Source organism: Mercenaria mercenaria, chromosome 16 (assembly GCF_021730395.1).
Source record: "Mercenaria mercenaria strain notata chromosome 16, MADL_Memer_1, whole genome shotgun sequence".
Lineage (NCBI taxonomy): Eukaryota > Metazoa > Mollusca > Bivalvia > Venerida > Veneridae > Mercenaria > Mercenaria mercenaria.
The window spans coordinates 47,788,596-47,809,278 of NC_069376.1; the positions used below are offsets into that span (position 1 = coordinate 47,788,596).

The 20,683-nt window shown below is 37.3% G+C and overlaps 1 protein-coding gene across 1 annotated transcript; it reads left to right on the top strand.

Annotated features, from left to right (window-relative positions):
- Positions 1-3,392: 3,392 nt before the first annotated feature.
- Positions 3,393-4,496, top strand: LOC128549328 (uncharacterized). Its single transcript, XM_053525923.1, has one exon. The coding sequence runs from the start codon at positions 3,393-3,395 to the stop codon at positions 4,494-4,496; it is 1,104 nt and encodes a 367-aa protein (XP_053381898.1).
- The last annotated feature ends 16,187 nt before the right edge of the window (positions 4,497-20,683 follow it).

The following is a 20,683-nucleotide window of genomic DNA, read 5'->3' on the forward strand; positions in this document are numbered from 1 at the left end:
GGTCCATAACATAATAACAATCAATCGTTTAGGAGATCAGATGCGTTTGACTCTCTTTCAACTGATTCATATATTTAATCAAACTTGAATTTCACGACAGCGGTGAGAGAAAAAAGGCGCTCCTGGGTGAATTTGCCGTAAGCGTGCTCACTTAAATATCCGGTCGGTGTACCCCGGGATACCTTTATTTTTTTTATAGAATTGATAGTATTGAATTTAATTGTTTTTATTGCAACTTTACCATATTTAGCAATAAATTGAGCATCATAAGTACCAAACTCATAACACGAACCACGGGACGCTTCTTCGCGATTACAGTGATGAACTGCATACACCGGGACACCTTAAGAAAGCTTGCAAATACTTATTTTGTTATTTAGATGTACTTATTTCTGAAATAAATAAAGCATGAAAAGAATAATATAAGTAGGCTACACTGCTCATAAAGCATACCTGTTTCGTCACTCTGTTATGCAGTATGCGATTCTCGGAAGAATCAGGCGTCCCAGGCTTCGTGTTAGAAATCTCTTACTTAGGATACACCTATATTCACGCTCAATTCATTGCTAAATGTGGGAAAATGCAACAAAAACAGTTAAATTTAAGCTTTCTATGAAAATAAAGGTATCCCAGGATGTCCCAGGGTATCCTGGGTTGTCCCGAGATGTTTACCCCGACCCATAAATATCTTATTATTGTGGAATATTTTTTTACCATTATATAATGGTGTCTCCTCGATGTCTTTTGGCTCCTGGTCTGAACCGGATGCAGTCTATTCATCAGATTCTTATTTAGAAGCATGTTGCGGTTTTTTTCACACACTTAAATTCCCTGAGCACATTTTTGCAGAGAAATTTGAATATTAGTAGTTTAAAAATGTTAACTCTGGTAGTTTGTTTACTTTTATGAGGAAAATATTTCAAGCATAACAAAATTCTTGTGCTTTGTGATAATAACTTTAAACACAGGAAAAGCACGTTGTCCTTTCTTACAATCTTGCCTTAGAGAAATATGCTTTTGTGCAGCTGTTAATGAATTTGAAATTAAAGCTCAATTTTTACCATCCCAGGAAAACCGCATTGCAGACCATTCATCTAGATGGCATTTAGACAAAATGCATGAGTACTCAAAGCATTGATTTGTTAGAATGAGAAGTCTTTGAGCTAGACTTCAAATTTGTGAATGACTGGTAACTCATTGCCTTCTTTACCGTGGTGTTTTGCTTAACATGGCAGAGGAGAAGTTCATTTCATATGATTTTAACTTTCTTTTAATTTTATTATTTTTGTCGAATGTGTGATTGATGTATATTTTCAGAATCTCAGCTGACTGTTCTAAAGAAAGATTTAAAATATACAAACAAAATGCCAAGGGTTCAAGAAGGAAACTTAAAATACAGTGGAAATCATTTATGTTGTTCTGTACTTATTTCAGTCTGAATTATTTACCAGCAAGTACAGTTACGCTTCAATTACATGTACAGTTTCTCAGTAGATCATTAAAATCTATGATAGTATTAAGAATTATATCAGTGGAGTCGGAAATATAACTTATTATTAGGATACAGTGTTGATCATTTGAATTCCTTTTTGATTTATTTGTCTATAAAGGGCATAGCGAAGTTTAATTTGCATATGATCAAAAGGGCTGAACCTATGACTCCAGATATTCTAGAAAAAATGCACGATTTTTTTTCTTGTACAGATAATCTAGTATACTGGTGTTCGTTCTTGTTTGCATTCTTTCTTATGACAAGAAAATCAAACTTGCTTCCTACTCATACAAAAGATTTAATTAAACCTAAATTCCTTTTAAGAAAGGACGTGGAAAGATCTGGATGTAATTTAATAGTTCATATGGGATGGACAAAAAATATTCAATCAGTTGGAAGAAAATAATTGACTCCTATGTCATCACAGATTCTGTATAGTGTCCAGTTAAGCATTCAAACAAATGGTTGATAAATTACCAGATCCAGAAGGGTCTCCGCTTTTTATCTCACTGTCAGGCGAAGTTGTATCCTATAATTTATTCCTATCAAAATTAAGGTCAGTAATCAGAGATATTGGGCGGGAGCCCAAACAGTTTTCCATGCATTCTTTTAGAAGAGGTTTAGCAACTTTTGCCTTTACATTCCAACAGATCTCATTCAGCTTATGGGAGATGGGCGTTCTGATGAGTATAAGAAGTATATTCAATATTCGCTTCGTGACAAAATAATTCGCAATTTATAAGTCAAAATATTATAAAGCAACATAAATAGAATATAATATTTAAAGACAGTATGACAGTAGGAATTTTTAAACCGGAAGTGAAATGCGTGGGGTTCACTTTCTTCGATAGGTCCCTTTTTTCACAAATTAACCATTTCCATCAGGTTCTTTACCATCAATTTCATGAAAAATAGGGACATAGAGACATCTTATACAGAGTGAGGGTAACTTTTGACCTTTCCCAAACTGTTTTCGGCTTTTTCCTTGCTCCACTGTCGCTTTGTCATCTATTTTCGCGACTTACGAAATTTACCTCTTTTTGCCTTTGTTGCAGTAGACATGTGTAGAATCACTCTGTGTATGGTGGGGATTCTATCCTTATCTCTATATATTATGAGTGCTGAGCTGTCATACCAGATTGGAGGAGGTGCCTTCAGAAAGTTGGGTTCTATTAAGCTAAACAACATATGTTGCTCTGGGGTTAGCCCATATTTACTGGCAAAATTTGCTCAGAAATTTAGTACATATACAAGAACAGATAATGGTATTCCTGCTTTAGATCTTGCTTTTGCTTTGTCCTCTGGACTGCTTCACTTGAAAAAAATTCAGAAAGAGGCTCCTCAATCAAAATAGTCTCACACTCATGTATATCTGCCTCATATTAATAATGATGGCTTTTGACACTGAAACCAACCCAGGACCAAACAGCACAGTTACAAATAGATCAGATCTTTGCGGTATTTGTACTAAAGTAGTAGGTTGGCATCCAGACCGTGGTATTTATTGTGAGGAATGTAGTACATGGTATCATGCACAGTGCCAGGGCATGAGCTCACATATGTATAATTTTTACAGTGATCACTCAGATGAATTTTGGGAGTGTCATAAATGTGGGATACCAAATTTTGCATCATCACTTTTTGAAAACTCGTCAATTGCCGACTCAAATAATTCCATCTCAGATGTCAGCTCAGATCTGTCATGTTTAAAATCACCAACAGCCACAATACAACATCCCCTTCATAGTAGTACTCCAACTGGAAAATCATCACACCCAGTAACAAACATTCAGACAAACAGAGCTCCTAAACAAATTCGAAGGAAACAAAATATCCAACATCTCAAAATCATTACTGCAAACTGCCAGTCTGTAAAAAGTAAAAATTGGGTTTTCTTGCAATGTTAACAACTGTTAAGCCTGATATTGTGCTTGGTACCGAATCATGGCTGAAGCCACACATAAAAAATTCTGAAGTCTTTCCACCCGATTATAAAGTCTACAGAAAAGATCGTAAACGTCGTACGGGAGGTGGGGTTTTCATTCTTGTTTCAAATAAGCTTACAAGTAATTCTCTACCGGAACTTCAGTCAGACTCGGAGATCATCTGGGCTCAGATCAAACAAAAAAGTAAACAAGATCTTTATGTTTGTAGTGCCTACAGACCAGACAGGGACCTTAGTTGCATAGATGAAATAAATCGTACCACCTTACTTATTGACAGTAGTGACAACACCATCATAGTTGGGGGAGATTTTAATCTTGGAAATGTTAATTGGCAATCTCTTACAGTTGATACTGGTGCTACCCATGCAGATGAAAGTAACAAACTCCTTGACTTAGCAGACTCCTTTGGTTTTCAGCAATTGATTCATGAGCCAACTAGAACTACAGACACTACTCAAAATACCTTAGACCTTTTATTTATAAATAATCCAACCTTAGTTGATAATATCAAAGTCATTCCTGGCTTTAGTGACCACTGTATCCCTTTCATTGATATAACAGCTACCCCCCGAATAAATTACAAAGAAAAAAGAAAGATACTTTTATTTGATAAAGCTGATTGGGCTGGTTTTAAATCAGAGTTAGTAAATTTTGGAATAGAATTAAATAAAATGTCCGATAAACTAAATGTTCAGGAGTTTTGGGATAACTTCACGTCTAAACTAGAGAGTTTGACAGATAATTATGTACCATCTAAAAATGTAAATGGGAAACACCACTTGGCTTGGATAAACACTGAAATAAAAAAGTTGCTTAAAAAAAGGGATAGACTGTATGCCAAGTTCAAAAAGTCAAAAGGAAAGTACCTTGATAAACTTAAGAAAGTGAAAGCACTTATACAAAAGAAAACAAGAAAAGCCTACTGGAATTACATTAACAACATTGTATGTGATCCTACTGAACAAAAACATGGAACTACCAAAAATTTTGGAGTTTCATTAAAAGCCTTAAGAAAGACTCCTGTGGTGTTGCACCCCTTAGAGAAGATGGCATACTGAAGTCCAGTTCTCGTGATAAGGCAAATATATTAAACCATCAGTTTTCCTCTGTTTTTACCAAACCAGATGATTTTGTACTCCCAGACCTTGGAAACAGTCCTTACCCTGACATGAAAAATATTTCAGTTTCTGAAAATGGCGTCTCTAAACTACTTAAAGGACTAAATCCCCATAAAGCAGCTGGCCCAGATGCCATAAAACCTAGAATTCTTAAAGAGTGTGCTGATGAAATAGCACCAATTTTCACTCTCATTTTCAATAAGTCATTACAGTCCGGACTCGTACCATCTGATTGGAATCAGGCAAATGTCACCCCTGTCTTTAAAAAGGGGGAGAAGTTTAAACCTAGCAACTATAGGCCAGTGTCACTGACATGCATTGCATGCAAAATACTTGAACACATTGTAGTTAGTAACACCCTTGATCATCTGGATGCAAATGATATTATAGTTGACAATCAGCATGGCTTTCGAGCACGTAGATCATGTGAGACCCAACTTGTGGGCTTTGTTCATGATCTTGTCAAGTCTGTAAAGGAAGGCCAGGTTGATGTCGCTATAATGGATTTTAGTAAAGCTTTTGATGTAGTAGACCATAGAAGACTCCTCCACAAGCTTAAATTTTATGGTATCAGAGGCAATGCTCATCACTGGATAAAAGCCTTTCTCAGTAATAGAACGCAGAAAGTAGTTGTTGATGGTGCTATGTCGTCTGTAGACACAGTTGATTCTGGTGTCCCCCAGGGTTCCGTTTTAGGGCCTCTTCTATTTCTTCTCTACATAAACGACCTCCCTGCCAGTGTTCGTTCGGATGTGAGACTGTTTGCTGATGACTGTATCATCTATAGAGTAATACGCTCAGCTGTGGACTCACATACCCTTCAAGCAGATCTGGACAGACTGGCAGGGTGGGAGAGGAAGTGGAGGATGGCCTTCAACGTAGACAAATGCCACATCATGCACATTACCCCACCTAGATCTAAACCAGTCATGACTGACTACTTTCTACACAGCCAACCCTTGTCTGAGGTCAAACAAGCTACCTATCTCGGTGTGGAACTTTCATCTAATCTCTCTTGGTCTCCACACATTAGCAAAATAACAAATAAGGCCAGTCAAAATCTTGGGTTCTTAAAACGAAATCTACATTCTGCCAAACCTGAAACTAAAGCAGCAGCCTACAAATCAATAGTCAGACCTTCCTTGGAATACTGTGCTTCTGTTTGGGACCCTTATCAATTAAATGACAAGCAGAAATTAGAAAATGTACAAAAGAGGGCCGCTAGGTTTGTTACCAACAACTATTCAAAGTCGCCGGGTACTGTAACACAATTACTACAGCAATTACAATGGGAGTCCTTAGAGCGCAGAAGACAGAACATCCGTCTTAGCCTCTTCCATAAAATACATTATGGGCTTGTTGACATAATACCTTTACAATATATGGATCCACTATTAAGAACATCCAGACATCACCATCAACTAGCATATCATATACCACACTCATCAGTTGACTACATAAAGTACTCATTTTTCCCTAGGACAATAGTTGAATGGAACTCACTGCCGGTGCACTTAGTCAGTGCTGACTCAAACGCTGTGTTTAAGTCGGGACTGACTGTGTTACCACACATCCCCTAGACAGTACATATATGCTTTTATCTTTTAACAGTACTAACTCTCTTGTTTCTTCACCATGTACATAGTAGATTATGCAATGTATAGGCTTTAAGGGCTTGAGTAGGTTTTTGCACTATTTTTTATCACATTGTCAATGTCCTCCTGGGTGGATTGAGTAGCTTGGGAGGCTTGATAATCTTTCACTTTACTAACCCCCACGCATGGCCATTATAGTCCAACAGGACTGCTTGCCATTATCAAAGATGATGATGATGATGATGTTCAAAATAATGTTATAGGAATTTCCGTTTAAACAGAGGAAATGTTCCTGTGATCAGTTGGATGTTTTAACCTACTACACAGAGATTTCTGCACAAGACGGTTTGGATAAATAGGGTACTTTAAATGTTTAAATATTTACAACTAATTTTTTACAATAGTCTAGATAAAAGTTTGCTGCTATATACAATATCTTACAATCTATTTCTTCTATTCATCTTATGAGGAATAATAGAGGAAATTTTCTGTGGTCTGTTGGATGTTTTAACCTTCTGCACAGAGAGGAGGTCGGCATAAGATGATTAGAAGTCTACAGAGATTGTCAAAGAAAGTTTCATTTGCGAGTAGGCAGCAATTTTTTGTCCTAAAGCTTGTTGATAGTTGTAATAAACAACATTTTAGATTACTATTACTAGAATATACATGTTTATAGACTTTTGGGTTGTTTCTTTTGTACAATTTTACACAAACATACATAAGACCAACGTACATGTAAAAAAAGTTGTGAATCTTACAAATGCTCAATTGTTCTTCACATTTTTTATTGCGTTATTTAATGAATTATGATAAATCATTTGTATAATTATACATATTTATATTATGCTTTGTAGTAGTTGTCCGAAGAGTCGTTATATTAGGAGATTTAATTGTAAAGTTTTGCCACTGATCGAGGGAGTTACTGTATCTACATCATACGTTGACTCAGTCACACTTGACTATCACGCGACGGGTGGTTGGTCAAGAGAAAAGATGGAAAGGATAGATAGTTAGAAAAGTGGGATAGGTAAAAGAGAGAAGAAGAAAAAAGTGTTACCCAGCTACGTTTTCGCGCCTTTAACCCAAGCCTCTCCTGTTACGGTGGCCGCGGCCGGCACAGCCCCAGGAATCATCAGGAGGTACTTGTAGCTGGGAAGGTCCTACTTAGAACTTTAGTGATGATAGCCCCTGCTTGAAGGATACCAAGTCAGGGGCGTCAGCGGTCGCCGACGGCAGGCTGTTCCATATGGTGATGGTCCGGGGAAAGAAGGAGTTCCTATAGTATGATGTAGATGATGATGGCTGCCTCTACTTTCTGCTGTTTGTAGATCTGGTGCGGCTTGAAGCTGGAGTAAGATGCTGTTGGGCTGGGGTGTCTACCAGGTTGTTGACAATCCTGTTTATCAAGGTAAGCTGGGGTTTAGTTCTTCTGGACTCCAGCGTATCCAATTGTAAGTGGTCCAGCATGGTGGCGAAGCTACTGGTGTTGTGGTGCCTATTAGTGACATAGCATGCTGCCCTCCTCTGCACCATCTCCAACTTTTTAGTCTGGTCCTTAGTGTAGGTGTTCCGCACGGTGGATCAGTACTCTAGGTTTGGACGCACAAGTGAGATGTAAGCTGTGGTCTTGGCTTCCTCATTGCTAATCCTGAGGTTCCGATGGAGAAAACCCAAGGTACTGTTCCTCTTCTTGGTGATCTTGTCAAAGTGGGTCTTTCAGGAGAGGTTCTGTGTCAGGTGTACTCCCAGGTACTTGGTGCATGTCTCGGGGTTGAGTGTATGGCCCTTGAGAGTGTAGTCAAACATGACTGGGGACCTCTTCCGGTGTACTCGTAGGGCACTGCATTTTTCGGGGTGGAATGACATGCCCCATTGTTTCTCCCAGTCTGCAAGGTTATGTAGGTCTTGCTGTAGTGTTTTGCAATCGGCTTCAGTGTTAATCTCGCGGTATACCACACAGTCATCGGCGAAGAGTCGTGACTTGGATAACACATGTAGGGGTAAGTCGTTGATGAAAGCAAGAAAGAGAATGGGGCCGAGAACACTTCCCTGAGGTACGCCGCTAGTAACGGGTGCCGGCTCGGAGGATACCCCATCAACGATCACACGCTGTGCCCTGCCTGTTAAGAAGGCCTGGATCCATGTCAGTGTCTTCCCTCTGATCCCATAGTGGTTGAGTTTGGCTAGGAGACGCCTGTGTGGTACCCGGTCGAAAGCTCTGGAGAAATCTAAAACTGCAAGGTCGTGCTGTTTTCTAGAGATTTGATGAGCTCATTCACCAAAGTCAGTAGCTGTGTCTTGCAGCTTCGCTTCCTCCTGAAACCGTGCTGACAGTCAGTCAGGATTTGGTGCTTGTCGAAGTGCTGCATGATGTTGCTGACTACAATGTGCCCGAGCATCTTGCAACATATGTATATAAGGGACAACGGCATGTAGTTGCTGGCCTTGAAGCGCTCTTGAAAATGGCCGAAACGTTGGCTTTGGTCCAGACATCAGGTATCCCACCGCTAGACAGACACTTCCTGTATATGCTACAGAGGTATGGGGCACACTCATCGGCTAGTTCCTTGAGGACTCTTGCAGGCATCATATCAGGTCCTGTTGCTTTATGCGGGTTGAGCTTCCTGAGTAGTTTGAGGATGCCTTCTGTAGAGATGTTGATGTCTGGCATAGTGGGGGAGGGGGTCGCCGCCTGGTGTTGGTACTGATGTAGTACTTTCCTGAGTGAAGACCGACTGATATTGTCGGTTGAGGATGTTGGCCTTGTCTACTGTATCGCTGTGCAACTTTCCCTTATCTTTCAATGCTGCCACACCGCAGCTGTCTTTCCTTAGGGACTTGATGTAGTTCCAGAACCTCTTTTGTTTACTTGGCTGGTGGTCTACATCTGGGTCACCAACCTCTATGAGGTTTTCGACAAACTTCCAGTATGCTCGACGCTCCAGTTTCTGTTATGAGCTACGTGCTTGTACGTATCGCTGTCGGTCTTTGGCAGTGGCGGATTTCTTGTGCTAGGTGTATAGTTTGTTCCTGTGCCTGCGGTTGTGCTTTGATAGTTTTGTCAATCCATGGTTTCTTCTCTTTGTTGCCCGAGATCGTCTTAGATGGAATATACGTGTTTATAAGGTTTTCAGCTTCTGCTCGAAAGTTACCTACGAATCGTTGGCATTCATGTCTCGTGTGATGTCGGAAAATGCATCGAAGTATGAAGAGAGTTCATCTCACATCTTGCTATAGTCTGCCTTCCTATAGATATAGACCTTCCTGGCTGGTTTCTTCATTCTCATTGGTCGGAGGCTAGACTCGACGAATACGGCGTCATGGTCAGCTATTCCCGGTAAGACTTCACACTTGTTGATGAGGGTCTTGTTTTGTTGTTTGTGAGGAAAAGGTCGAGCAGGTTACTGGTATATTCTGTGAATCGGGTGGGTGAGTCAGCTGTGTGGTATAAGAACGTATGTTGGCATATATCAATGAGCTGTTGACATTGCTTCTTGTGTGTAGCCTAGGTATGTGGATATTCTCTCTCCCAAGATTGAAGTCTCCACCTAACCACAAGTGCGCGCCGCTTGGTATTCTGGAGAGGATTGACTGAAGCTGTTCAAGGTATTCAGGTTCTGTAAAACTTATCTTTTATCTTTCTGTCCTAGATGGAGGCTTGTAGAAGGTCTTGAGCACCATTTACTCTGATTCTGCTCCAAACGAGCTCACAGTCCCCATCTGGTATCAGTTCTTCTGGCTCTTCACTAGCGTACTTGCTACGAGTATAAAAACTTCTCCTCCTTGACCTCCTCCTCCTTGTGCAGTGTTTTCCAGAAGCTACAAATGGTAAATTGTTATTCTTGGTTATTACAAAAATGGGTTATTTATGTAGAAAAAGTTAGTCGAATAAAAGAATTAAATATAAATCAAAATCTAATGATAAAATATTCTAATATAACTTACACTACACTATTTTATCATTAGAGTTTGATAGACGCAGTGACGCAAATAGTAGAATATTGTTCTTCAAATATCCAAATTTGTAAACAAACAATTATAAAAAGGAACGAGTTGTCCCAAATTGTAAGAGTTTATTACGATTTTGCATTCTGTTTCAATTAATTAAGTGTAAATTATATCATGACCGTAGCATAAATTTGTATATAGAAATATTTGTTAACGACTTGTACTTTTCTTTTGGAAAATATTCCGTATGTACATTATTGTAATAAGATTTCGCGATAGTCAGATAGTGATGAAATATCCCAGTGATAGGTTTTCGACGACATGGGGAATAAATGATTGCCAAATATAGCAAAGATGAATAACGAAAATTCCTAGCTGCGTGATGAAAAAAAATAGAAGACATTCCTTGTGAGTGTGTTAATTAGGCAGAATCTGAACTTCTAGTTGTTACACTCCTGATTAACTGAAGATTATGATTGTGTAGGCGCTAAATAAAATTTTATGGTGCTTTTACAAATTTGCACAAGTGCAAAACAAAACACTTTCCAGATTTTACATTGTTAAAACTTCAGACACTGGTAGCTGTTTAAAGATTTGAGGGCGGAGATTAGTACAGGCACAGTGACAAAAGCTTTGAAGGAGTTTACTGTGGCTGCAGTGTGTGCCAGCGGGCAACATGTTCCACTAATCTAAATTTCTAGGAAAAATTGAATATTTGTAAGAATCTTTGGATGTGCCAATGTGTCTGATGCTGTATATGTTGCCATGTCCATGCCTTGTTCTTGAATCAGCTGGAATTAGCAAGTTTATAGAATGGAAGTGGCTATTCTTACGGTCCCCCGTAAGAATAGTGAAAAACCCGCAGGTGTCTATTCCTATGGCTCTCCCGTATGAACTGTGAAAAGTCCACAGGTGGTTATTCCTACGACAGTTGTGTGTTGTCACATTAAACTAAATACATTTGACTGGTATAATTTCACCCAACTTTTACAGTAAGAAAATCCAGAGAAGACAAAAAAGGGAAGTGATTTCCCCTAGTATAACACATTTTATAACATTTCATTACTTCGATTTGTTACATTACAAACAACCTGATCTATTGCATGATAGTTTTCATTTTTTTCTTTCTTTAATAGAACACGAGATATTTGCAAACGTGACTTTGTGAGATTTGGCCCATCTCCCGCGTGATTTGGTGAGATTTAGAAAAGCTGCCAATCTTTGTATATAATAGGTCTTTGTCTGTACAGATGTAGATGTAAAATTTATACATGTGTTATTAATATTGAAATACTAAAAATATTGGCTAAGTTTCTTCAACTAAACCAGTTAGAGAATTATTGATCTATATTTCATGTATATACATGAAAATTTTTTCACAACAGTACAAATCTCTTACCACTCTAAACATGTTTATCACACATCAGCTCGATATGTTTGCATCAATTCAGACCTTGCATTTTATTCGTAATACAATGACCAAATGAGATTACATGTCATTCTTGAAATCGGTTGAAAATATATCAGTTGAAAGACTTTAGTACAAGGTATTGTAATACAAAACTGCCGTAGGAATAGACATCTGCAGGCTTTACACTATTCTTACGGGAGAGCCGTAAGAATAGCCTGCAAGGCTATTCCTACGGGACCGTAAGAATAGCCACTTCCTTATAGAATAGAAATAACGGCAGAGGCTATCTGCACGATGGTCGTGCTGATAATTTTCCTTATCCACATGACAGTCGTGCCGATTATTGTTGTTATTGATACAACAGTTAAAGCAGACTATTTTTGTTATTCGCACGATGATCATGTCAGGAAAAGTTGTTATTCATATGACTATAAATACTGCATACGTATGTAAAATTTAATAAAGCTTTTCTGAAGTTTCCCTGCTTATCAGATCTATGTTCATAAAGTAACCGTTATTTGACAGTAAACTATGCACCTACCCACGGCAGCATGCGGTTGTGATGCCTATAATCATTATGTTGAATAACTTGCATGCATTTTATTGAAAACGATGCTAGTAGCTAGTTTTCAAGTTACGATATAGCTTACGCTAAAAATAGAAGCACTACAGAAAGAACCGTCGTGCGGAAAAGAATACTAATCAGAATAAGAAAAATAATCGGCACAACCATTGTGCTGATAATCCTGCTTGCGTGTTACAATCATAGATTCCCACCAGTCAAGCTAAAAATCTATACTATAAGTTGAAGTTAACACAAACCACTGAATAACAAACGCATTTTATCAACATTTTACCATTTTTCGACTGGTTTTAATGTAGTTTCAGTGATTGATTCCATGAGAAAGTCCTGTTTAAAATGCATATCTATGATATACGTGGTGAAACTCTTTCTCGACAGCCAGCTTCAATCTGTAATCCTAAATGGTACAAGCTCAGAGCCTATACCTGTCACTTCTGGAGTTCCGCAGGGGTCTGTGCTTGGGCCCTTGCTCTTCCTTGCATATAATATATTATAATGACCTCCCACAAAATATCCATTCTAAAGTGCGTCTATTCACAGATGACACTGCAATTATATGCATGTCACTTACCTCTGTCAGGCTATCAAATACCCTCCAAAACGATCTTAAAACTCTAGAAAAGTGGGAGTTGGACTGGGATATGGAATTCAATCCCTCGAAGTGCCAAGTTATCCACGTCACAAGAAGGAAACATCCTATTCCCTCACAATACTACCTGCATAATACACTACTAGAATCTGTCACCTCAGCAAAATACCTTGGCATGAAAGTCTCAAATGATCTCTCGTTGGACGCCCATATAAATAGGTCAACCAAAAAGACAAACTCTAGGTTTTCTTCGCAGGAATATTAAGATTAACTCCAAGTCCAAACCCCTCAAGTCCATGGCATATCAGACCCGTGTCAGACCTCAGCTGGAATATAGCTCCGAAGTCTGGTCACCATACACACAAACCCAAATAGACTAAATAGAAGCGGTCCAAAGACGGGCGACGTGTTGGGCTGAGTCCTCCATTGTCACTGACATGTTAATATACAGACTAAAATGGCGCAGGCTAGATCTCCAGCGCATTGACTCTCAACTCTCTCTTATATAAAATTAAAAATGTACAAAGTTTCAAATCAACTAGTTAAATTAAGAACACATTCATTTAGTAAGGGGGTCATAGAAGTCAGTGTGCTGTATTTTTTTGGGGATGGTACCGGTACCAGTAAAAAGCGTCATAAATTACAGAATGATTTACATATACAGTATTACCAGTTGCTGTGGATGGGGCAGCAGGAGTGATGCTGATGTGTTTATGGGATGAAATTTTGTAAATCTGGTGTTGATAGCACAAGTCTTGTGTTATGTAATACTAGAAAAAATAATTTTTGTTTGTAACAGATTCCAACATGAAGAGGATTGGATAGCTCTTACTTTTTGTGGGCAGATCATCGATAAATTGCCATTCAGTTCAATCGACATACCAATTTTAAAATACATCATTTCAATAATACAAAAAAGATTTCATTTTCATCGTCCATATCTTGATATTTATAGTCATGAATTATTCAGCTCATTTACTGGAAGTATCGGTTAATATAGTGATAATACTGGAGGACTAGATGGGTCAGTTTACACCCCATCAGATAAGTTCTGGAATTTTACAAGTGTAGTGGTAGATTTTACATAATACTTGAAAAAGTAACTGAGACATATGCATTCTCAAGGTTTGACAGCATATTACCTGCAAATACATGGATGTTCTAAGAAACGCACACAAGTAAAAGACTATTCCTGAGCGGAATAACATTATTTTGCTGACTTCTCTAGACCAGTTCCTACTACCACTTATTTAATTGTATTTACTCCAGACACGACAAAGTCTTTGAAAGTAAGTTGGTCAGTAGACAAGCTGCTTAGAATTTTCTCTGGTCGTGAGCTCTGCATTTTGTACTTGCAATTCAGTAGAGAAAAGACCCATTATACTCTAATATTCAGTATGTCTCTTTGAAAAGTCCTATGAAAATGGTACAAACCAGAACTTTGCTACGGAGGCATGGACAGTCATTTTAGGGTCTAGCAAATGTGACCATAATACATAACTCTAAAAGAAAGGACAGATGTTAACAATAAATCAACTTCCCTTTTCAATAATCTCATTTTGGCTTCTGTGTGTCCATTTTAAATGAATTGATTGTATTTTTGGTAAAAAATAACGGTCATCCTGCAAGTGTACTGTGAACAGATAGTTCCACTCAAAACGGAGTCAGTTTCTAGTATTAATATTTTCATGCAGATGGATGAATTTGTTGAGCCCAGTGACTTAGGAAATGCTCAGTCATTCACACTTTCGTTCATATAATAAAATCATGCACACATTGTTAAACTGAAAACAAAAGAAGATCAGTACTGACACCAAGTTCTGTTTACAAACTGTGCTGTATGGCATGATCATCAGAAATAAAACTTTCTGCCTAGGACTGTAGTTTTGTAAATTGCTCCTGTCTCCTCTCAGTAATGTAAATAGGTGGAGTGCAGTCATTTGTCAAGTGGATTAATGATCCAAATTGTATTTTCTTGCTATTGCTTCACTAGTTTTTCTTTATTTTTACATTGTAGATACTAGGATTATATCATTGCTATGGAAACACCAAGGCCAGATGGTGGAGATGTTGCTCCTCCCAAACAGCAGACCATGATCTACATTTGTGGTGGTATGTACAAACTTTAACAATCTGTTGCAAGTTGCAAAAATATTTGATTTATCAGTTTGAAAAGTTGAAAACAAAAAGTGATATAATTTACTCATTAGTTAAGGTGAAATTCTATGTTATCTTCATTTAAGTGCTGTTGAGGTTCTGTTTTTGCATTGAATAAGAAGTCAAAATGTCTTCTAACTTAATTTTATATTGTCTGTACACAAGTATACCTATGAGATTTTATAAATGCTGATGGATGTGTTTGATTTGATGTATTTATTTTGTGGACATGTTGATTTGAGGCCTATGCAAGTTGCAGTTGGTAATTTTCTTGGCTGTCTGAGTTTGTACACAGAAAAAACATGATTCTTAAAATTTAATGAAGTGACCAATCTATACTGCAGTTTTATGTAATTATGATTTAACTACATTATGGAAGGTAGTTTTTGCGTGATAATTTTGTCGACGTGTTAATGGATTAAATCAAGCAAGTATCCTCTATTAGCATACAGTGTTAGTTGAAAAAGAACTAAAAAGTTGCTTCTAAATGCTTAAATAGACAGTGTGAATTTTTTTGTAACATTTCATGATTATGTGAATTACATATCTGTCACGATTGATTACATACAGTTAGTATTTTTTCGGAGTGCCCACATGAAAATATGGGAATGTAAATGAAGATGATCAATTTATTATAGCATGTTTACAGGATATAAAGGGACTAAAAAAGTATATTTGTGAATACATTGTATAACTCATTTACATTTGATTTTATTTTGAGATTCTAACAAAGGCAAATCTTGGTCACATAGCCGGTTGAAAGAATTTGCTGTGCTTCAAATCCTTATCTTTTAGTATATATGTAAATACTTTACAGCAATTGAAGCCTGAGTGTATTAGTATGACTCAGAGTTTTTGCTGTTTATTTTACAGGTGTAAACCTGTTGTCCATACTCCATGGAAATCAGTAGTGTAAGACTACGCTATGTAGTGTCAAAATTCACCATTCATCTATCTGATATATTTGTTGTGAACTAATGAGTATAAATTGCATGTAATGAGATAATTATGGTGTAACCGTTATACATTCTTTTCTGAAGAATAAGTTCTTGATACATATATGTATTCCTTGACTGTACTCAGTGATTGTGTTTGATGCAAGGTGAAGCAACAGAATTATAGATAAATAAATACAGACTTGTGATTGTGCTGGATCCACGATTAAACGATTCTTATTTGACTGGAAGTTTCTGAACATTATGCAAATTTGGAAAGACAATTTATTCTGCGTCATTTGAATCATACCAGTTATTGTTCAGTGTTATTGTGTCATTTTGATTCATTTGTACGAGATACCTATGTCATAATAAAGATGCATTTTTCATTTAGTTTGTTGTTGCACGCAGTGAGTAATAATTATCCAGATCCGAGCTGCTCAAAATTTTATCCATTGGTTACATGTACAAAAGGTACCTTTATGCATAGTTTCTATGAATTACATATAGTTTTGTCCTTGAGTTGAACAGTTAAGTTTCTGCCACATGACCAGTTTTACTGTACATATTCTGTACGTTTAAACTGGTAGCAAACTGTCAAGTGTACTGCCCTGCCAAGTGTACTGCAGTTATAAATACATCCACTGTTCCTGTTATGGTATAATTTAAAAGGTAAAGGTAAATTTCATTTACTGTCGCTTTGTGAAACAGTGAATATAAGCTCTGTAGAGTTTTTGAGTGACCCTATTTCAAGAACAGTTAAAACCAATTACAAATGTATAAATACCTTATCCCCAGCAATTTGCTGGTACCTATTTACAGCTGGATCGAGGCAATCGTGATAAAGGACACCGCAACTTTGAATAGCCAGGAATCGAGTCCGGGGCCTTCACCTACATAGGAAAGCGTCTTGGCCCTCTCGACCAATTGTTACCCTCAATAAAATCTTGGAAAAGATCGAGATTGGGTCATCTGGGGTCAAAAACTAGGTCACTTGGTCAAATCAAAGGTAAAGCTTGTTAACAATCTAGAGGCCACATTTATCACTGTATCTTCATGAAACTTGGTCAGAATGTTAGTCTTGATGATCTTTAGGTCAGGTTCGAATCTGGGTCATACAGGGTCAAAAACTAGGTCACCTGGTCAAATCAAAAGAAAAGCTAGTTAACACTCTAGAGGCCACATTTATGACCATATCTTAATGAAACTTTTTCAGAATGTTAATCTTGATGATCTTTAGGTCAGCTTCAAATCAGGGTCAGGTGGGGTCAATAACTAGGTCACCTGGTGAAATCAAAGGAAAAGCTTGTTAACACTCTAGAGGCCACATTTATGGCAATATCTCTATGAAACTTGGTCAGAATGTTAATCTTGATGATCTTTAGGTTAAGGTCAAGTGGGGTCAAAACTATGTCACCAGGTCAAAAATCAAAGGAAAAACTTAACACTCTAGAGGCCACATTTGTGACTGTATCTTCATGAATCTTCATCAGAGAATTAACCTTGATGATCTTTAAGTCAAGTTTGAATCTGGGTCATGTGGGGTCAAAAACTAGGTCACCAGGTCAAATCAAAGGAAAAGTTTGTTAACACTATAGAGGTCACAATTTTGGCCCAATCGTAATGAAACTTGGTTAGAACGTTACCCTCAATAAAATCTTGGACGAGTTCGACACTGGGTCATCTGAGGTCAAGAACTAGGTCACCAGGTCAAATAAAAGGAAAAGCTTAACACCCTAGAGGCCACATGACCGTATCTTAATGAAACTTGGTCAGAATGTTATTCTTAATGATCTAAAGAACAAGTTCCAATCTGGGTCAGGTTGGGTCAAGAACTAGGTCACCAGGTCAAATCAGATGTAAAGCATGTTGACAATCTAGAGGCTACATTATGATTGTATCTTCATGAAACTTGGTCAGAATGTTAATCTTTAGGTCAAGTTCGAATCGGGTCATGTGGGGTCAAAAACTAGGTCACTTGGTCAATCAATGGAAAAGCTAGTTAACACTCTATATATAGAGGCCACATTTATGACCATATCTTGATGGAATTTGGTCAGAATGTTGATCTTGATGATCTGATTTTAGGTCACTAGGTCAGGTGAGCGATATTGTTGAAGTAAACACTTTCACACAAATGTTCTTTGGATAAAACCCTCTACCAATATTTTTCAAATTATTCCAATTTCTAAAGAAACATGGCCACCGGAGTTTGTGGTCACTTTTCCCTGAATGTATATAGTGGAAACTTTTGAACTTGGACGCTTTAAAAATCGTCCTGTCAAAAACTGATGGCCCAAATTTGAAATAATTTCACATGAATGATCCTTAGTGGACTCGTCATCAAGTTTGTTTAAATTATTCTTATTCATCAAAAAGGCATGACCACCTAAGGACATGATCATATTTGCCTGTATGTATATAGTTGCAACTTTTAAGATCTTCTTGTCAGAAACTGCTTTCCAGATTTCAAAATAATTTTACATAAATGTTCTTTAGGTAACCCTTTACTAATATTGATCAAACTTTACTTAGATTGATCAAATTATATCAGTTTGTTAAAAAGACATTGCTGCCAGAGCTAAATAAAAAAAATCTCCAAACAACATCTCAGAATTTAGCCATCTTCATATGTCAAAACAAAGCATGGTTGACAGGGGTGGGTTTTTTTTCCCTCTGTACGGCCTTATTGGAAACAAAATCTTCTCGGCTAAACTTGCAGTCCAGTTTTCACCAAAATGTTTTCAATTTTATATCTATCTGAGCTATGAAACTCATCATCATCATCCTCATATTCTGAACTGCAGCAGGCTTTATCAGCACAAGTCGTAAAGATACTGTGAGGTACAGACTCGATGAAATCGTTTCTGTTATTATTTTGCTCTGTGGCGTTCTATGCTTGCAAAGATTCTTACAGAATTTATTGACTATCAAAATGTCAGTCTTAAAATGTTAAAGTTTGGCTGTACTTGGTCTAAGCATTGTTATAGCTTTTGGTTCTTTGGAATCATGGAGTCCATTCAGTCACAACTTGTGTCTTAGCATATGCTGGGATATATTGAATTGTTACTTTGCTCCGTCCGTCTGTTTAGGATGAGGTTTTCTGGTATGCTCTGAAAACTACTGGTTGCATTTCATCTAAACTTTTGTAGGAAGATTCGGTACGAAAGCTTATTTTAGTATACATTGTATTATCTTGTTTTCTAGTAGAATAATAAAAATAGAATTATGGCCAATTGCCAGTTTTAAAACTTTGAAAACTTGACTACCGGTACTATACTAGTGGAACTGGAATGAAACTTCATAGGAATCCCCAGCACACAGCCTGGTTGCATATTTGGACTGAATGATGATGGAGTATTAGGCCTTGGAAATTGAAATAAGTACACCTTGTTACAATTACATTATAGGTTTGATAACCTTGAGGAAGGTTCAATACCAAGACTAGTTTCACATAGTACTGGCAACTCCATCATAAATTGTACCGGTATTCAATTTAAGAGACATAAAATTCTTTTCTTACGACAGAACTGTTTTATATTATTATTATTATTATTATTATTAATACTAATGTACAAACCCCGTTTATAAGTTGCAGGTAATTTTCAGATTTATAAATCTTACTCGATGTCTCGAAAAAAAATCGTATATGCATTTTTATAGTCTGTATTGGTGTATACACAATGTACAAGGTAAAACAAGAAGGCTCTGTATTGCTCATCTGACCTACATGTACACTAGATAACCTAATCTAATTGGCCCAGATTTCATAGAGACAAACATTTTACAATGTTTTATGTAAATCAGGTAGATCATTAACAAAGTTTTCAATGATTTGACCCAGTGACGTGGTTTTTGACCTCAGGTACCAAACTTTAGAACCTAGATTCCATACAAACGTTCGGACAAAGTTTTAAGAAAATCAAACCTAAAAAGTGGCCTTTAGTGTTGACCTAATGACCTAGTTCTTTCCCAAGTGACCCAGTTACAAATTTAACCTAGATTTTAAACGGACAAACAATCCCAAGTCTTATCCAGATCAGGTAGAAAATGTGGCATTTTCAGTGTTAAAATATCTTTCTAAGAATTGACCTTGATTTCATAGAGACAAACATTCTGACAAAGTTTTAATAAGATCAACTATGACTTAAGTCATCTTGGATCTTCTAAACAAATCTTGAGAACTGATTCATAGACATTTCAGTTTTGATATAATTTTGGCTTTCAAGTGTAATTGTATTTTGATTTTATACCAATTCAGACGACTTGTTCGAATGTCAAAGTTTAAGAGAAACATTTGCAACCAGGGCTCGAACCCTGGACCCCTCGCATACAAAGCAAGTGACCTACCGACTGAGCTAATCGGCTATTTGATACATTACGACATAAGAATTGTAAATATCAAAAGTCAAGGCTACAGGTAGATTTGCAAGATGTTGTAAGTTAGGCTCTGATTGGCTAGCGAAAGGGTCGTCAGAACGAGGCAATGAATAGGTCGTTCTCAGATCCTATGCGTAGCGTAATAGGAGATGTACTTTAGTCAGATTGTAATAAGATCAAACAAATATTGCAGCCTCTAAAGTGTTAACAAGGTTTTTCCATGATTTGATTTAGTGACATACCTAGTTTCATAAATCAACATACCCAGCTTTGAACACCTAGATTTCATAGAGACAAATATTCTGACAAAGTTTTAAGAAGGGTAATCGGAAAATGTGGCATTCAGAGTGTTAACGATGTGTTTCTATGATTTGACCTAGTGACCTAGTATTTGATCACAGATGTCCCGTTGAAGAACTCGTCCAAGAGTTTACTAAGGTTAACGTTCTGACCACTGGGTAAATTTGTGACTTCTACAGTGTTGAGTCAAGTTGTTGACAACACACAAAGCAATGTGGTATTTGGGATA

Excerpts from the sequence above, each read along its gene's own strand:
- LOC128549328 (XM_053525923.1), top strand. The coding sequence starts at position 3,393 with ATGTTAACAACTGTTAAGCCTGATATTGTGCTTGGTACCGAATCATGG.